At 39.2% G+C, this 17,323-nt stretch overlaps 1 protein-coding gene across 1 annotated transcript in view; it reads right to left on the bottom strand.

Moving 5' to 3' along the window:
- Nucleotides 1-17,323, bottom strand: part of LOC114563158 (VPS10 domain-containing receptor SorCS3) — a 158,597-nt gene that overhangs the window by 7,716 nt on the left and 133,558 nt on the right. Inside the window, exons 21-24 of the mRNA XM_028589976.1 lie at nt 7,967-8,098; nt 7,753-7,852; nt 1,344-1,449; nt 58-218 (exon numbers count right to left, since the gene is read on the bottom strand). Coding sequence (XP_028445777.1) covers nt 58-218; nt 1,344-1,449; nt 7,753-7,852; nt 7,967-8,098 — 499 coding nt within the window. The remainder of the gene's footprint in view (nt 1-57; nt 219-1,343; nt 1,450-7,752; nt 7,853-7,966; nt 8,099-17,323) is intronic.

Genomic DNA, 17,323 nt, shown 5'->3' with positions numbered 1-17,323 from the left:
GGTACACATTTTGATTGTGTACATTGTTTGACCTAAATATGAAAGCGCTTCACTTACTTTTGACCCTGGCATCCAGTTCTTTCTCCATGAGTTCTTTGGATGTGGAGAACTCACTCAGAGTGATTTTAGGCGTGCTGTCACCCTGGCCCACCGAGCCAATCATCTCCTGCTCTTTCTCCTGGTTCACCTCAGCGTATATGTTGATCCAAGGTATTTTTCTAAAGATTTACAAAAGAAGAGATTGAAAAATGTGCCTTTAGAACAATGAAAAAAACATCTAGCGGCAACATTTTTCAGTGTAAAAAAAAAAGAAAAGAAAGCAAAATGTCATTATTTTCACAACTCTAACAAAAGTCATTTTGAGATGACAAACTTCTCTTAAGAATAAACTAGGGGCAGGAATCAACTCACGATATGATATCGTCACGATACGATATTATTGTGATTATAAACACATTGCAATATTCTTTTTTTTCCCAACTTTGAATTTTTCACAATTTCAAATTATGTCTCCAAAAGAAAACTTTGTCAACATCTGTTTTTATCTGAAAAGATAAATTTCTGCAGACAAACTGACCAACACATATAAAATAACAGATTGATACTTGGCGTCTGTGATTAATATTAATTAATTAAGTAATAAAATATTGCGATACTTTGCTGTATTGATTTTTTTTCCCCCACCCATAAACCCCCCGCACATTTCTCTACTAACATCAAAGACAGTAGTTCTGTTTCTGAGTGCTATTGGCATTCCAACTTTCAAAGTTTTCTTGACTATAATTATACCTCCATAACTAATCCGTAGGCAACTTAAAGTAACATTTGTATCTTTTACTAATATACATCTTTATTTAGTCCCTATCCAATTTATATCCAATTACTATTCATTTTGGTTATTAATTGCTCTGTTTTGTCAACTGTGAGATTTCTTGAAAAATGCATGCTCTTTAGACTAATGGGGAAAATTTCATATCCATAATTAATGACAGCTTTTCCATTTCCCCCCCGACTTTTCAAGAGAATAATTTTAAGAATGAATAATTTATCCAGCAAATAACAGCCAAGGCACAGCAAGCGCATACTAAACCATTTAATGGTCGTTTTCTCCGCATTTTATCACTGATTGGTGCGTGTACCTCATGCATTGGAATCCTGCTAGAAATATATCTACAACCTCTACGGGGACTTGTCGAATCAAATTCCCAAACATGACAGATTGATTGGTCCAGACTGTGCTCATCTGGTATCATCAATAATGGATAACATGATAATAGATATATACTAGGGTTCTATATGATTATGCTATGTGCAGTGGAAGTAATCACAAAAGTTGCCTGTACCTCTTGAATTTATAGATGAGGAACACTGCTAGGCCCAGGAACACCATTGATAGGAGCATGAGCATAGCTGAGCTGCTGTGTCTGGGGTTGGAGTCCACCAAGGGTGCTGTGGGAGCAGAAGAGAGGACAAGAAAGACTCTTCTATTGTGACATGTGCTCCAATGTTTCCTTTTTGTCAGTTTTAAAGCTATAGTGCGTAGTTTCTGTCTCCCCCATGAGGAATTCTAGGTAATGACAACAAAACTGTCGACGCATCCACATGAAACAAGCCTTCCGTGATCACGCACCACCCCCACCCCTCCTCCACACAGTTGCTAGTAGCCAAGGAGGACACGGAGGATTAAAAAAACATGAACATGAATTCTTCACTTGAATTTCTGCATGCTAAAGTTGGCGGACGACACCAGTTTCTGAACATAGCCATACTGAGAAATCCAGAGAAAGTTGTGTGGAGCTGATAGTCTTAATTCGCTTTGTAGCAAATAATTTGGTAATGGCTTGAATGTAACGTACGTTCATTAATATCAAAAGGTTACGCACTAAAGCTTTAAACTTTTACCTGAGCCTGCCCAGACTAGCCATTTGAGTAAATGTGATGTAAATGAATGTCCATAAGTAAAGTAAGTATGTGCAATAAATAAGTGAAGTGCAGTTGTTGGAAGCCCTGTACTGTAAATGACTGATTAACTAGTTTAGCATTTGGCTACTACTGCATCATAATGAAGTTCATCAATGTGCACTGTCCCTGACAATAAGTAAAGTAAACATAAAATAGAGGAATCTAAAATAACATATAACTGAATATAGAAGCGTTTCCAACAACCCTGTTCCATGTGTTTCTGTTTGAGTTTGGTAGTTTAGCATTAGGCTATATCTGGTACATTTACATCATAATGGTGGGACTTAAAGGTCTCCTAATGTTTTTATTGTCCCTCACTGAAACACAATGGGTGTATCCTTGAGGCCTAACAAACGTGTTGAATGCATTTCGTTCCTCACTAAAACACTAAAGTCAAAGTCAAATTTAAATATTTTGAATCCTCCATTGTTAACATCGGAGTTGTGTTTGAAACCGTTCCCTCATTCCCTCACTCACTATTCCCTATATAGTGTTTATTAAATAGTTTATTTAATAAATAACGACCAGACGAGATTTCGGACACTCACTAAAAACATTGTTGTGTCAGCGGATGCGGCGTGTGTTATTTGTGTGACGGAGGTGGGCGCGCCCGGGTGCTTCTGCTTCTGCTTCTTCTCCTCCGGGAAAACACGACTGCGATGCATTGTGGTATATGGGAGTAAAATGTAGGGTACATCATATGTACCATTGACATATATAAAATGGACCAACAGATCCCGTTGCTCTGGACGGAGACCAGTGAAGGATATTAGAAGCACTTTTCCGGTGATCTCTAGCGTTACTGAGCAGCCTCCAACTGACAGAGACAACGTAAATCTGACGTGAGCAACGTGTCTGAAAGTGTGAAGTCTTCTGGTAGCTGTGCCGAGAGAAATCTCAATCATTCCGAATCTTGCAGAGATGGAGAGTGTAGGTATATGTAAGGAGATAACATAGGCACTGGTTAATTATTGCTAACTAAAATGCTAGTTAACATTAGTAATTAAACCTAAACAGCTAACGTAAGTCGAAACTGCCTGCGAGCTTCTCCTGTACTATACGGTAATTCCTCTACTATGCAACAGTAAGTTGCGTGGTTATGACACAATCGTTAGCCTATTTTTACAAAAGCGTCTGCTACGGAGCCATAACGTGAGGTACAAGGTAATGGAGCCTTTTATTCAAAAATTCAAAATTCAAACACCACTACAAAATGGCGGCCATACTATATAGTGCACTATTTCAGTGAAGAGAACGGTTTTGAACAAAGCTTGTGTTTGCTAGCTTGCAGTCTTCTTCTTCACTACCTTTGCGGGCGCATTGCTACGCTTCTTTGCGTGTTGCTGCCACCTACTGTTGATTAGCAGAGTATTGTGAAACAGGTGGCAGGAACGTGTATCGTGAATGTTTCAAACGATGTTGAAACGAAACAGGGATGTAAAAACATTGCGCCATTGTTCTACCAGTGGTAAAAACTCCACAGGGTATCTTCAATCTGGACTATATATGTGTATACACTTATCATCTGTCTGTCGTGTATAAAGTACTTGAAAGCAATATTTGAGTAAAAGTACAAGTATCTTTCCATAAAATTACTCACTGAAGTCACCTTCTAGAACATTACTTCAGTAAAAGTCTTAAAGTATCAGATATTCACTGTACTGAAGTATCAAAAGTCATTTTCTGATATTAAATGTATTTAATTATTATTAAATATTTTGTTACCAAGCATTGTCTGTTACCATGGCGGCAGAGCCTGCAGCAGGTGCTTCCATAACACTCTCAGTCATTACGCTTCCTCCTCTTCTTTAGTTTTGGCCTACTGTATGTTTTATTAGATTTTTTTGGCGCTTGGCAACAAACCGGCATCACATCACCAACTGGAATGGAGCGTGCATTAACTTTTAATCAAGGAGCAATGATTCGCCAAACCTACTTTCTTCCATTGTATCAAATTTCTTTAGATTTTTAGTGCTTTTCAAACGATTAACCCCTTGACGCCTGAATTTATTCACAATTATATAAACAAAAAATGATGTGTGTTTCTGGCTCCAAGCTGATGCTAAATTAAATTGAGATTGTTAATTTGTCTATAGCATATGGAATAGATATAATTGGCATAATAATAATAGGCGGAGAATTGGCATCAGCTGTGTGCTTGGCCATCAAGTGGTATTTCAGACTGGACGTGCTGCGATGATAGCTCAGTTCACAATGACAAAACACACAGACCACTTTGCTCTTGTCAATGGAACCATTTGGCAACTTTTTTAAAGTAAACTTTCCATTCAGAATCTTATTGGCATCCATTTCGGCGTCTCGCGCTCACCATCCACTCATAACATAACGTTAGCCTGCTACTCTTTGGCCGGCTCGCAAGCCCAAACAAAAGTGTGTGCGGCGTGCCTGTTGTTTAGTTTCCGGTCTAGCTAGATCTGGTGTGGTGTTGTAGTTTTTCTAACGTTACTAGTTGTTGCAGCAGCATGTTGATAAAACTACAAAGTTTGCTAGGCCAAAAAGAACGTTAATCTCGCACTAAAAAAACTGACGCCGTTAAAATGGGTTGCGTTAATGCCGTTAATAACGTTTAACTGACAGCACTATTGATTTAATTTTGTAGTAACCTGTATGCAGAGGTGGGTAGTAACGAGTTACATTTACTCTACAATGGCTACAATGAGTTTGTTACTTTTCTTTTTACCTCTTTGGTATTCTACGCGTCATTGTTTTTATCCCCCCGCGTACGCCTCATTTTAATGTTTTATGTTGACAGAGAGAGAGACTTTCGCTAAAGGCTCTACCACGTGACTGTGTTTCACCAATCAAACGTAGTTGTGCAGTCTCGTCTCGTCACCATACTCAAACTCAGCGGCGGGACGGGTTAGCTTACAGTCGCAGCAAAACAAAAATGGCAATGTCAGAATCAGCCATCGGCAATGCAGACACAGACGAGGAGGAACACGCCAGAGGCCAGATCAACATGGCCTGGATCTCTTTCAGTTACCCGGCTTCACCTAACCTAACCACCGCGGTCCCGCAAGCTGTGTCATGACACTGGTTAACAACTAGTTCAATCAACCCAGGGTTTCCCAATCCAGCGGCACGTGTTCACATAAAAGAAGTGATGTTTGCACAACATGACCAATAGCCACATATTTTACATAAGAAGAGCAAACTATAATTCTACATAAATATGAACACAGACACGGTTTTACAAGCAAAACGCAATACAGTCGCTGCTTCCTAAAACAGGAGGACAGCTGGCAAAAAAAAAAATAGCCGACGCTGTAGATGCGCACAGCTCTTAGGCTATCAAATCCCTTCCCCATCAGTCAGGCACAAGATCGGACCATAATTACACGTGTACTTTCTATAAACTGCCGTTGCTTTAGCCTTTTATTTCAGTTGCAACCCTGGCAGTGGAAGCGATCATGAGAGCAAATAAGAAATATAAAAAACATAATTCAAACCGCTGTGCGCATTACACACGGCAAATATAGCCATCAGGGAATGTTAACGGGGCTGTCGGTCACTACATTTTTTTTGTATGAGTTCACCCCTCTCTTTTTCTCTCTCCCCCTCTCTCTCTCCGCGCACCGAGCTCCACCTGATCTTCTAAGAACGGTGAAGCCGTTATCAGTGGAGTATTGATTGGTCAGTAGGCGGAGCTTTTACACCAGATGATCTCTGATCTCCAACTTAACCTGCTCCCGACCAGGTTAGGCGTCCAGCATAAGTTACCACGGCGATTGAACCCGATAACAAGTGATCCACCTTTGTGATTGAAAGCATGGTTACCTTAGTAAAAGTGCCAAACAGCAGCTCCATTACCTTGTTCTAGTTCTGCCTGCAGAGCCTGGTAAAAAAAAGTGTAAAGGTTTGGAAATTTGTGTTACTTGTGCTTATTTATTTTTTTATGTATTATTATTTTATTGATTTTATTTTTTAAGTACTTGAATTTACCTGGATTATTTTAATTTAAGCTATTTTGTAATTAATTAATTAATTTAAATTTATTTAATTGATTGGATGAACTATAATTTGCCTAAATATGATTATTTTGTATTTTTGTCCGTCTGATTGAATGCTTGTGTTAAAAAAATAAATCAGACGTTACTCAACAGTTACTCAGTACTTGAGTAGTTTTTTCACCAAATACTTTTTTACTCTTACTCAAGTAATTATTTTGATGACTACTTTTTACTTTTACTTTTACTTGAGTCATATTATTCTGAAGTAACAGTACTTTTACTTGAGTACAATTTTTGGCTACTCTACCCACCTCTGCCTGTATCTAACATAATTAGGGGAGATGTTTCCAGAAGTAAAGTAATATTTGTACTTTGTTACATTACAACACTGACATTTACATGTATATATTCTGTAAATGCTTAGGCAGTTAAAGTGTTCAAAACAGGTTTCTATCAACATACAAATTGCAATCTTTCTCATTTTCCTGTTTGCACATTCACATAGAACAACTCTACTTCAGAAAGGATATAAAACCCATGTTTATTCACCAGTAAATGAATTCCACTGCTAGTTAAGAGTACTGTCTATACATGACAAAAATAATGAACTATGAGATGATGCTCTTATTTTTAATATCTCCAATGTCATAAGTTGTGGTAGCGTGAAATTGCAGTTTCTATTGCTGGCAAAGAAGGTGACAGCAGCAGCAGGTAATTCTGACATTTCACGAGGTTTTGAAAAGATTAAATGCACTTACATTTACCTCAAAGAAGAAGACAACCAAACAAGCACTTACTACGATTAATGTCACAGTCCACAGTTTTTGCTTTATAAGCCGTCCACCTTAAATTCCTCTCACTATTTTGAAGAGTGCATTAAGGTCTGTGATTGCAGGGAAATGACATTGCACTTTCCAATGTTTCCGTGCGACTCCCGAGCCTGTTAGCACAGAGACAGCGGTGCGTATGCCGCTGACCTTTCTCTTGGGAGGGGAAATATAAAGAAGGATCCAGCTGGGTACACCTCCGATGTCATTAGAGTGCAGCACGCCACAGAACGTCAGCACATGCCAAGGCTCCTACGAACTAGCACTCTAAGCTACAGACAACTCCTGGCTGTGTGCCTCCAGAGACTGTCTTCCTAATGAAACCAGCCAAGCAATGAATACAGTGTAAGTATATCTGTCTAGCAGTGGAACACAGGAGTTGCTGAGGACTACCAATACCAATAAAAGAGTTCTCCAGCCCCCGTTATTTACAATCAATGTGCCTCCCTGAATCCAGCATTGATTTAATACTTATAACAGCAATTTGGATTTTGAAGGTCTTGAATGTCGACCAACCTTCCCATTTTTAGCACTTAAGAGCTGAGTTTGGTTGACTCTTCAAGCAATTCTGAATGCTCTTTTTTGCCTTTAAATTGTAGTGTTCTTTCTCAAGGACTAAATAATCAAGATAATTATACTCAGTGTTACACTCATTTTGTGGTTGGATGGCGATACTAGAAATAGGACAGATGTTCAGCTTTTGACGGCAGGCATAAAAGATCGTCTCAAGGAGCTCCATTTAAAATCAAACCCCCCACTCATGCTCCCCTGTGTTCTTCTGCCTGAAAAAGGAGGAAGACTGGACAGGAATTTTAATTGCTGGACCAAAGAAAACGTCTTGTTGTCAAAACATGGTTATTTCCATTTCTCGGCACTTCAAAATGAAGAATAGAAAATGATTCGACATAATGAAATACAAGTTTAGTTTAGTTTACAAGGTTATTGTTGATAACTTGGCAGTATTGAAAGCAGTGAGAGCGAGTGTTTCTTACCCAGTGTTAACTGTGTGTTGTACACAATCACCCTTATGCCAGGCTTGACCTCGAACTCCACCAAGTTTTGGTTCAGCGCGCTTACAATTGTATTGGATACCTGTTAAACACATACAACGTGGAGTTTTACAGTCAAAGAGCAGCTGCAGTCATCATTTTGTTCATGTACAGTATGAAGTAATCTATTTGATAGGATTCCAACAGTTTGTGATACCTGCTCTAGCTCCTCGTCACTCTTTTTTCTGCCCTCTGATTGGTTCTTGTGAGGTAACAGGAAGAGCTCAGCAGCTGTTGGAACTCCTGGGAATACGGCTACCAAGAGCTGCCCCTCCGGGAAGTCGGACACCTGTGACAAGGCAGAAAAACCAAACTGTGACTGGGATTATTACGACTAGCTTCATCAAATAAAAACATGTGACTTTCAATCAATCAATCAATCAATCAATCAATCAATCAATCAATCAATCAATCAATCAATCAATCAATCAATCAATTTATGTTATTTATTATTTATCATATTATCAAATTTCAGTGAAAATGTAATTTCAGTGAAATGTAATCCTGTCAGTTCTTGTAATTTATGCATTAAATTGTATTTATATATAATATTTTCAGGTTCATAATTGTACTTAGAGGTTGTACCCAGGCCCGTATTAAGACAATGTGGTGCCCCTGGGCACTATACCTCAAAGGCCCCCCGTCCATGAATATGGATTTGCTCCTTTGCTCCTCATTTAGTCCTCTGAAAGATATAAGAGTTCTAGGAAAAGAAGCACACACTGTGGACCGGTCTTTTACACTTCTCTGCATACTGAATAAACTCACGAAGCGCCCCTGCCATGCAGTGTGCTTGAAAAACACGGAGAAGGGTTGGGCGCAACCAAGTCACACCCAGAGCTGGGCTTTTTTTTTTATGTGTGAAAAATGTTTTTCTTTGCTTGCCAATTACATTGAATCAAGAAAGCCAACCATTTCTCATTTTTTATAACAGTTAATATTTTACATTCATCATTATGATTACAATTTCCAGGGGGTTAAACTGGCCACTTTTGATTATTGTTAAACCAATATAAAAAAAAAAACTGGTCTACATCCAACTTCAACGAAACTCCCAACGCGAGTTCAGAGACTTCTGTGTTTTTGTTTTTGTGGAAACATGGTTGAACAAGAGTGTACCAGACTCTGACTCTAGCCAGCTACCAGGCCTGCTAGCCTTCCGAGCAGATAGAGATGCTACTCTGTCACCGGTTAAGACTCATGGAGGTGGGCTGTGCATATATGTTAAAACAGACTGGTGCAGAAATGCGGTGCTTGTATCCAACTACTGCTCACCGCTGGTGGAGTTTGTTCACGGCTGTGTTTATACTCATTGTTTACATCCACCAAGCGCTAATGCTAGCAATGCGTTAGCTGAACTTTACTGAGCTATAAGTGAGCTCCAAAGCGCACATCCGAATGGACTACTTATTGTTGCTGTTGATTTCAACCACGCAAATCTCAAGAAAGTTCTTATATTCTACCTTCACCTAACGGTGAACCTAACTTACAACAATCAGTGCTCTGTTACAAGTCTACTTATGCCCTGTCTTTTGTTGTGTGTCCCTGTCCCTTGTCTGTCTTAAATGCTCTACTTTGCACTTTATGTATATTCTATAATGTGTTTTTATATAATGCTGTTTTTATATAGTATATTTTAAATGTGTAACACCACTTGAGCCACAGTGAAACGTTGTTTTGAGATGGTTGAAATGACAATAAAACCCACTTGACTTGACCTGACCGCCTCTCTGTAACCAGTAGGCATGGCTTGGGAGTGGCCTTGTAGGGAAGCGAAGCAAGTGCATTCTGGGAGTTGTTGTCTTTCATCCACGAGCCAAAAATACATTTTCAGACTTTTCACGGTCTAGGAGGCACCTACTTCTAAAATAATTTCACATTTCTACTACATAAATGACCCAATTTAAATACATATTCATCTTTCCAGCAGTGAAATATCCCTTTAAATAAGCTGGTACTCATGACATCCACCTGTCAGTCAATCTGCAACAGTTGGCAGAACAGAGCTACGAGCTACATCCACTCTACAGATTTATTATAGCTATAATAAATAATCTATAATATATATTATATATATTATAACTAGCTAGCAACAACAGTGATAGTGGTAGTGACGGCGTTGACACAGACAGACAGACAGACAGACAGACTCGCAAGGTGAAAACAAAACCAGCCACATGGTGTCGCTTCTGCTGCAGTGACAGAGCTGTTTGAAAAAAAGCAAATATTCCCTTTTATCTCTTGTCCTCCTGCTGATCTAACAGAAACAAGGGAAGGGAAGGCCACCAAAGTATGTGCAGGACATTGCCAACAGTCCTCAGTTGCCCCGTACTGTGCTTTAAATCTAAGCCTGCCCACTTTTTAGCGGTCCAATAATCTTTTTCATTTGACACATGAAATTAGACAGGGTAACTTTCTAGTAAAATGTGCTCATCATCATGATAGAATGTGAGTGTGTGTGTGTGTGGCAAGGTCTGCTTCAGAAATCATACAATTACATGAGTTTAATCAGCCAACTCAGGTGGAGTGGAGGTAATATCATATTACATGTCCTGATGCTACTGCATTTGTACTGTGTGCACCAGGCAGCACAGAGCTCAGCAGCAGGGAATGAAGAGTGATGATAACAGAGATGTCATTTTTTGGAAGTCCAAGTCGAACACTCAAGTCTTTGAGCTCGAGTCCAAGTCAAGTCTCAAGTCTTTGAGGGGCAAGTTCAAGTCAAGTCTCAAGTCTTTTGCGACGAGTCCAAGTCAATTCTCAAGTCTCTGGCCATCTGATCTGTCCCTAACACTATATTGTTAAATGTCCCATGGCATGAAAATTTCACTTTATGAGGTTTTTTATAGAGCTAAATCAGGGCCAAATGTTTTGTTAATTTGAAAAAAATATATATAGTTGAAAAACTAAAGCTTGAAATTGAAAATTTAAGTTTTGGTTAAAATTTGGAAAAAATAAAACCATGTATTCAAACTAAAAATAAGTGTACCAATTTTTCTTTCAGTTTGAAGAAAATATAGATTAAATTCTGGAATTATTTTGAATAAATTTTCGTTTTTCACTTTTATATTTGTTTTCGGTTTCAAATTTTTTTTTTTCGGTTTCAGATCTGTTTTTCACTTTCAGATCATTTTTTTTCGGTTTCAGACTTTTGGCCCTGATTTTGCGTAGGGGGCGTGGCTTCAACTCAGAGGGGCGTGGCATTATGAGTGACAGCCTAACAAAGAAGGCAGAAGACTCCTCTGTCATGTTGCCTTCAGGAAATGGTGTTACTGTGAGAACTATGATTGAATGCTTTCTATGCACTATATACATGTGATTTTTACTTAACAAACTGATGCCAGTGACAAAGATCCATTAAAAAAATTGTTTTGGACAACACATGGTACCAATTACACTATAAGAGCAATAAACTGTGCCAGATTGTGCAGTTCAGCAGGAACAATGACTTCTCCCCCTTCCATGTATTACTTATAGCACCGCAGTATTCACTGGCACCAGCCCACAGGTAGGACATGTGAAAGATATTAGCATTTTTGAATAGATACTTTGCGACGTTATCCCCTCAGTGGCATTTTTTTTGTGATTAACACATAAAGGAAAAATAGGTGGACAGCTGGACAAAGCTGGCAATCAAGCATCGCTAGCACTAAAGTTAGCATTAACTAACGTTAGCTTCACACTAGCTGGTGTTTTTACACTAATTTCAGTGTCCAGCTCAAGTTTTTTTTACTTTAACGTGTAGTGGTCTTTGTTAACCTCTGTTTGTCAGAATGACCATAACTCGACAGTGGCTGCAGTGAAGGTCTCTTTTAACAGTGTAGACAAATATGACTTTACATTAATGCTCTGGCCTGATAAATTACATTTTACACTATAACGTTACATGTAACAGCATGACAGTTATGCCTTACAAAATATGCCAAGTGGACAAACTTTGAAGGCTTCTACCACAGCCTAACTTAAGTATCAGATTACACTAACTTGTCTTTTTGTATTTGTATGTCTTACTGTCTGTTTTCTGGACCGTGTGTGTCCGTAATAAAAGCTTTGATTGATTGATTAACAAAGCGGACCAGGACAAGTTATGTTATCTATAATGTTTTACATTTATAAGGCTGTACGGCTGCAGGCAGCCACTGTCGAGTTATGGTCATTCTGACAAACAGAGGTTAACAAAGACCACTACACGTTAAAGTCAAAAAACTTGAGCTGGACACTAAAATTGGTGTAAAAACACCAGCTAGTGTGAAGCTAACGTTAGTTAATGCTAACTTTTGTGCTAGCGATGCTTCATTTTCAGCTGTCCACCTATTTTCCCTTTATGTGTTAATCACAAAAAAAATGCCACTGCGGGGATAATGTCCCAAAGTATCTGTTCAAAAAGGCTAATATCTTTCACATGTCTTACCTGTGGGCTGCGCCAGCATGTTGCCTTGGCGGAGCGGACGCTATGCTGACTGCCGAGTGAATCAAGGGGGTAAGCTTCGCTTCAGAACTCGAACCTCCGATGGCGCCATTTTGTTGCTACGAAGCGATCACCTCCTGTTAGCATTCCACTGACCGCCATTTTTTTTTACGTCACTTGACAGCGAATAACTTTACATATGAAGCGTTTAAAGACTATTTGTCCGTTGTTTATTTCTAAAGAAACACAACAATGTATAAAAGGCTCCATTACCTTGTAGCTCACGTTATGGCTCCGTAGCAGACGCTTTTATAAAAATAGGCTAACGATTGGGTCATAACCACGAGACTTACTGTCGCACAGTAGAGGAATTACCGTATAGTACAGGAGAAGCTCACAGGCAGTTTCGACTTACATTAGCTGTTTAGTTTTAATTACTAATGTTAACTAGCATGTTTGTTAGCAATAATTTGCCTGTGCTTATGTTATCTCCTTACATATACCTACACTGTCCGTCTCTGTAAGATTGGGAATGATTGAGATTTCTCTTGGCACAGCTACCAGAAGACTTCACACTTTCAGACACGTTGCTCACGTCACATTTACGTTGTCTCTGTCAGTTGGAGGCTGCACAGTAAAGGAAGAGATCACCGGAAAAGTGCTTCTAATATCCTTCACTGGTCTCCGTCCAGAGCAACGGGGTCTATTGGTCCATTATATATATGTCAATGGAGTGAATACTGTGGTGCTACATTCAAAGTCGTACATGGAAGTGGAAGAAGTCATTGTTCCTGCTGAACTGCACAATCTGGCACAGTTTATTGCTCTTATAGTGTAATTGGTACCATGTGTTGTCCAAAACAATTTTTTAAATGGATCTTTGTCACTGGCATCAGTTTGTTAAGTAAAAATCACATGTATATAGTGGATAGAAAGCATTCAGTCATAGTTCTCACAGTAACACCATTTCCTGAAGGCAACATGACAGAGGAGTCTTCTGCCTTCTTTGTTAAGCTGTCACTCATAATGCCACGCCCCTCTGAGTTGAAGCCACGCCCCCTACGCAAAATCAGGGCCAAAAGTCTGAAACCGAAAAAAAATGATCTGAAAGTGAAAAACAGATCTGAAACCGAAAAAAAAGATTTGAAACCGAAAAAAAAGATTTGAAGCCGTAAAAAAAAATAAGTTTTGAATCTGAAAACATGAAATGTGGAACTGAAAACAAATATAAAAGTAAAAAATGAAAATTTATAATTTATTCAAAATAATTCCAGAATTTAATCTATATTTTCTTCAAACTGAAAGAAAAATTGGTACACTTATTTTTAGTTTGAATACATGGTTTTATTTTTTCCAAGTTTTGACCAAAACTTAAATTTTCAATTTCAAGCTTTAGTTTTTCAACTATATATATTTTTTTCAAATTAACAAAACATTTGGCCCTGATTTAGCACCATAGTTTTTAACATTAATATGCATTCCCCCAGCCTGCCTATGGTCCCCCAGTAGCTAGAAATGGTGATAGGTGTAACCCGAGCCCTGGGTATCCTGCTCTGCCTTTGAGAAAATGAAAGCTCAGATCACACCTCCACCCTCCACCTTGCCCACCCCCCCCCCCCCCCCCGCTCTCCTCCTCAATAGCTACAGACACAGAAATGGCACATCCTAAGGAAAGCTCATTGTGGGACTGGCTCTAATGGCTGTAATTCTGCACCAAGGCTGAATTTCGGGAAAGAGACTTCAGATACAGTATTAGGGGACCACTAAGGTCTATATAAAAGAGACTTCAGATACAGTATTAGGGGACCACTAAGGTCTATATAAAAGAGACTTCAGATACAGTATTAGGGGACCACTAAAGTCTATATAAAAGAGACTTCAGATACAGTATTAGGGAACCACTAAGGTCTATATAAAAGAGACTTCAGATACAGTATTAGGGGAACCACTAAGGTCTATATAAAAGCATCCAAAAAGCACCATGTCATGAGACCTTTCAATCTTATGAATTCAAAGCATGTCCTGTAGCTACCATCCGTACAGTACAGTATCAACATCAGTTGTAGGACTACTTTATGGGGTCTACTTAACACATCCCTCTAGCCCTCGGACCTGGTGAAATATTAACCTAAGTCTGTCACATCATATGGAACTATAAAGATACAATTTGCATGTTTCCAGCATTAGCACAACACTTTGCAATGGTTTGTTACCTGTGACGATATATGCTAAATATCTCTGAAAGTCTCTTTCACTCAAAAAAATGTCTAATGTCGAAATGGAAATCAAGAGAACAGTGGCAGCGCCACAACAGTTACAGAACAACATGCATCTCAGTGTCAGTCCAAATTACGCACAATAAGCAGTTTGAACTCACTGATGTAATGCCGTTTATTGTTGAAGTGTTAGTAGGCTCAGTGAAACTGAGTCCAGCGCGAGGGAGACCTGACTCAGAGGAGGAGAGGTTTGTGAGGCCAGCGTCTCCACGGCAGGCGACAGTGTGCACGCATCCGCTGCGCCATGCATGGATGAAATAATGAAATAGTAAATAGGACTACAGTAACAGAAATATGGGCAGAATTAAGACAGTCAAGACGGCCCAGTGTTTGGTGGACCGGGTACACCTTGTTCACTTAATATCCTACAAATCATCACATGAGTTAGCCCCCCCGACACAGCATTTGTTCCTGGGGAGATGGATCCGTGCGTCCCGCCTCAGGACGCCTTAGCAACTACTAACTATCAAGATACAATTTGCTTGTTCCCAGCATTAGCACAACACTTTGCGATGGTTAGCTTGTTACCTGTGATGATATATGCTAAATGTAACGTCTCTTTCACATTAGCAAGTGACTGACCTATCTGGGTGCGTTTTGAGATGCCTGATGAAGTTCTAGGTTGTTGATCCGCCATCATTTATCTTGGTGCAACACACCCTGCAAGTAGCTGTTCACTTACTGCCACTGTTTACCAAGTTATTGAAAGAAAAACTAATGACAAAAGGCACAACTCCAGGAGGACTTGGTGTCACCATCGTCAATGCATTTTTTGATATGTGAGTGCGTGCACATAAGGCATAACGCATGCGTTACGTTGCACATTATGGCAAAGGGCAGGGGACATGCAGCTCGTCATACATTTCCCCAACGTATATACGCCAATAAAAGAAAATAGAAATACATGAATACATTTAGATTTAAAAGAGCAATAATTGCATGAAAACAGGTTGTTGACGAGTCTCGAAGCTCGAGTCCGAGTCAAGTCTGAAGTCTTTTGGGTCGAGTCCGAGTCAAGTCTGAAGTCAGCTGTTTGTGCGACGTAAGTGCGACTCGAGTCCGAGTCTCAGACTTGAGTCCCCATCTCTGGATGATAGTAACTTCCCTACTCCAGTAACATAGACTCAAGCACACTGGCATAATCAAAAGGGTGCGTTAGATATATGTTGCAGTGAGAAGAGTATTAGTAACTAGGTTTCCGCCTACGCTTCATTTGGTGCGCGGTTGCTGTAATCATTCCCTGCTGCACCAAAGCAGGCTAGTTAATGCATAATGACTGAAACAGAACAGCCATGGGTGAATATATGCATTTGATGTAGGCAAGGCTGACACTTCTTCATTTAGCACATTTCATTACATGTTCATGTCATGTATGCTTTACGTAAAAAAGTGCAAGAAGTAGATCTATACCCGTTCAGATCAGACGCGGCTTTTGTTTTCTAAGTGTACATATATACATTGTTAATGGAAAGGCTTAAGACAAACTCTAAAAAAAATATCTAAAATTGAATTTGAATATTGCTGCATTGGCTTATTATACTTGTTTAAAACTGAAAGCAAGATACAAAAAGAGACAGAGGGCTGAATGCATAATGACCTTTTATGTCTAGTAACCAAATGTAAGCGCCTTATTTTTTTCAAATATAACTTCTTGGGAAAGAACAAGAAACAGCATCGGTTGGTTTTTCTTCAACACTTCAGAGTTCAGATTGTACAGTACAGTTTGGAAAAATGTTCACTGCCAATGTTTCTCAACTGGATATCAAAATGCTTATATACCATGTACCTCCCTTGCGTTTTACTGTGCACACTACTCTCTGTATTGCTATATATAAGCAGAATCTGTATACTAATAGGTTATAATTTGTAGAACATGAAGTGCCATGGGAAGGGATTCAGTTTTTAGCCATGATGGTTCCAATAGTTGGTTAGTGTTGGACGACCAACGCATTTCAGTTACTTGATGGATTGTAATGAACTTTGGTACAGACATTCATGGTTCCTTGAGGATGAACCCTAATGACTTTGGTTATCTCCTGACTTTTTGCAACTTTTTGGGTTTATGGGAGGGCACTAAATTCCCATCAACTTCCCATTTTATTGAGCAAATCAACAAAAGTTACCTTTCCTCTGCCAAAAAGCATAAGCAGCAAATTTAACAGCGTTTAATGAAGAAAAATAGCTAGGCATCGCTGTACAACCAAAATTGCAAATATGCAATTCCAAATGTTGTGATTTGAAGTATTTCTTCTCGTGTTGAGAAAATCCTTGTATTTCAACTAAATAAACAATTCTCAACCATTTGGATTAGCTTGAAAATGCACAAATGTCACAAACCTGAAAAAAAGACATTTTGGAGATACATGGTTCTCACAGGACTGCCTTCAGGCATGTAACTAGTTTCTTTGAAACAAAGAAAAGCCATTTGGTAAACATCTTCCGGCTTCATTTCCAAGGGTGCCAAAAGCTTATTTTCTTGTTGCTAAAAAAAAGTGAAGCTAAAAAACAATTGTTTCAGGTTTTGTTTCCAGAAAAGCACTTTCAAGCCCTTAACCAGTTTATACAAGCAAGGAAGGCAGGGCCCGGGTGGTGATCACTCTTCATTTTAGAGCCTGTGATGTTTTTATGTTTTCCCACCGGCCTGGGTGGACGATGGAGTGGGTATAGCCAAAACACATCAATTATCAAGGACAGAAATCACTATTTGAGTACCAAAGTAGTGGAGAAATGATAGCCATGGGCATGACTTACAATGAGAGAAGGGGTGGCAGAGGGGGGAAATCAAGTGAAAAAGGATGACAGAAGAGGCAATAGCCCCTGAAAAAAAAAA

Source organism: Perca flavescens, chromosome 2 (genome assembly GCF_004354835.1).
Source record: "Perca flavescens isolate YP-PL-M2 chromosome 2, PFLA_1.0, whole genome shotgun sequence".
Taxonomy (NCBI): domain Eukaryota; kingdom Metazoa; phylum Chordata; class Actinopteri; order Perciformes; family Percidae; genus Perca; species Perca flavescens.
Note: the sequence above shows the minus strand (reverse complement) of the source record. Positions and strands in the feature narration are given on the sequence as shown.